The 2,507-nt window shown below is 54.9% G+C and overlaps 2 protein-coding genes across 2 annotated transcripts in view; one reads left to right on the top strand and one right to left on the bottom strand.

The window, feature by feature from the left end:
- LOC113206731 (uncharacterized) overlaps nucleotides 1–2,507 on the bottom strand; it is a 59,151-nt gene that overhangs the window by 24,486 nt on the left and 32,158 nt on the right. The gene's annotated exons all lie outside the window — the stretch shown is intronic.
- Nucleotides 1–2,507, top strand: part of LOC113206733 (homeobox protein DBX1-like) — a 35,691-nt gene that overhangs the window by 12,259 nt on the left and 20,925 nt on the right. Inside the window, exon 3 of the mRNA XM_026422955.2 lies at nucleotides 1,127–1,368. Within this exon, the coding sequence (XP_026278740.1) occupies nucleotides 1,127–1,368 (242 nt within the window). The remainder of the gene's footprint in view (nucleotides 1–1,126; nucleotides 1,369–2,507) is intronic.

Below are 2,507 nucleotides of genomic sequence, written 5' to 3'. Positions count from 1 at the left end.
GAGGGAGGGAGGGAGCATGGGGGTGAGCAGCACAATGCTGCAGTGACGTTTGGTGGCGAGCGCGCGCGGCCCGCCCCGTGTTTTCGATACCCTCCGTAACATATGTATATCATGCACAGGGGCATCGCTGCGATAAGGAGGGAGGGAGAGAGAGGGAGAGAGAGAGAGAGAGAGAGAGAGAGAGAGAGAGAGGGAGGGAGTTGAATGGGGCGAAAGAGATTTTGTTTTCGCTTGCCGCTCGGCCAGACTTGTAATTGGTGCGTGCAGGCACGTCTGATTGAGATCCTCCTCACGCACACGCACACACACACACAGACACACACACACGCACACACACACACACACGCACCAGAGCCGCCGCACCGTATTGTTTCAGACTCCATGAAAATATCCTCGCGGACCGCACACCGCGAGTGGGAGAGGGATGAAAACCTGCTGCCATGAGGAGGATCGGATGGCGGCGGCATTTGCATAGAGCGTAGAGCCGGAGCAGGCTGACCGAGAGTGGAGGGAATATTCATGGCTGAGGCACTCCTCCTCCTCGTCGTCATCCTCCTCCTCCTCCTCCTCCTCCTCCTCCTCCTGCCGCAACTCGACCAACTCCCATCTGCGCACACCACAAAACCACCCTCCTTGGTCACCTCGTAAAGTTTTCAGAAGCACCAACGACGTCAATATCTGTATGATATTGTAAGAGGAAAACAATAAGGAACTCAGTTTTACATCTAGGCATCAAGGCATCTATAGATATGTATAGGTATCTTAAAATAATAAAGGCATCTAGATTCAAAAATGTATTTTTTAACTGCAAGAATTTTTACAATTTCACGATAATGTTGTGACTGACTTAAGCGTCATTTTGGAATGATGAGGTAGCCTTCGATCTATAATTGAACAAAGTAATACATAAGCTAAACTCTCAAACACGAAACACATATGCATTTTTTTTTTCATTTGCAAGATGTTTTCCTGTTTCTCACGTGTACCATGCTCAGTTATTTCCAGTCTTGATCATTAAACAGCAACACCAAAAACTGTGAAAATGTAAATGTTTCAATTTTTTAGAAAATCCCCTCTTATTGTGAGTGTTTGTTTGCTGATGCCCCTGCTGGCTTCCTGTTGGCAGTGTCGCCGGGGGCCGGTCAGGCGGGCGGCCAGGGCCTCGCCCAGGGCGCGGTGTTCCCGCTGCCGGGCTCCTTCCCCTGGGCGCACTCCTCCAGGGGGAAGCCCCGGCGCGGCATGATGCGGCGCGCCGTCTTCTCCGACCTGCAGCGCAAGGGCCTGGAGAAGAGGTTCCAGCTCCAGAAGTACATCTCCAAGCCCGACCGGAAGCGGCTCGCCGACAAGCTGGGCCTCAAGGACTCGCAGGTGAGTGTCCTATAAAAGGTGCCCGAGGTCGTCGAAGTCACCCTGGGAAAGCATTCTCAGTGGTTGAGCTGAGGCATTCCCAAGGCGTTCCCAGTGGTTGATCTTCCTGAGGCCTCCCCCTAGTAGTATATCTGAGACATCCTGAGGCGTTCTGCGTTGTCAGTGGTTGATCTGAGGTATCCTGAGGCGTTCACAGGAGTTGATGTGAAGTATCCTGAGGGGTTCTCAGTTGTCGCAGAATGTTATAGGATGTTCTTCGGGGGTGCCTGAGGCGTTCCTCCGTGGTCATGGGGTGTTCTGAGGTGTTTAAGCGGGGGTGTCAAGTGGCCGGGAGCCCCACCCGGCCCCACCCCAGCCCCGGCGTGTCCCTGGATAGCGTCCCTGGAGGATAATCACAACCATTACACGAGGAATTGTTTGGGCGTCGCCCCCGGTGGCGTGGCGCGGCGTGGCGGCGGAGACAGAGAGCATTAGGGGGTTAAGGAGGGAGGGTCTGTCAGTCGCAGGCCGAGCGAGGTGGGGCTGCTGCTGCTGCTGCTGCTGCTGCTGCTGCTGTTGTTGTTGGCGGCAAAGCTTCTTGTCATTGTTGTTTGGTGAGATGTTATTGCTGATATCATTGTTCAAGTCCAAGTCATTGGTGTGGGAGGAGCAGGAGGACACGGGCGCGCCTGTTAGAGAGAGAGGAGGGAGAGGGAGGGGAGGGAGAGAGAGAGAGAGAGAGAGATACTCATGCTCCTCCTCGTCACCCTGCAGTACAGTCCAGCGAGGGCCGGACAACTCTTCGCCGACCCGACCGCATCCTGTCCCTTTCAACGCATGGCGTCACCCTCCAGCCTCCAGCCCTCACCCCTTCCAGGCGCAGACGCTCCAGAAAGAGAGAGAGAGAGAGAGAGAGAGAGAGAGAGAGAGAGAGAGAGAGTAATGTGGGATCATATGCTAATTGTTCTGCGCCACGCCTCACCACGCCCCGCAGCAGCAATTCGCCCCGCTCTTGTCAAGTTCGTGCCGTGTGTGTGTGTGTGTGTGTGTGTGTGTGTCGGCGAGGCCCTGAGACCCCAGCTGCCACACACACCTTAGCTAGTGGTGGTACCACTGCCGGACACGCATTCACACTCCTTCTGTCAGTAACCTCCCCCCCC

The sequence above is a fragment of the Frankliniella occidentalis genome, unplaced genomic scaffold (assembly GCF_000697945.3).
Source record: "Frankliniella occidentalis isolate FOCC.00 unplaced genomic scaffold, Focc_3.1 Scaffold151, whole genome shotgun sequence".
Classification (NCBI taxonomy): domain Eukaryota; kingdom Metazoa; phylum Arthropoda; class Insecta; order Thysanoptera; family Thripidae; genus Frankliniella; species Frankliniella occidentalis.
Note: the sequence above shows the minus strand (reverse complement) of the source record. Positions and strands in the feature narration are given on the sequence as shown.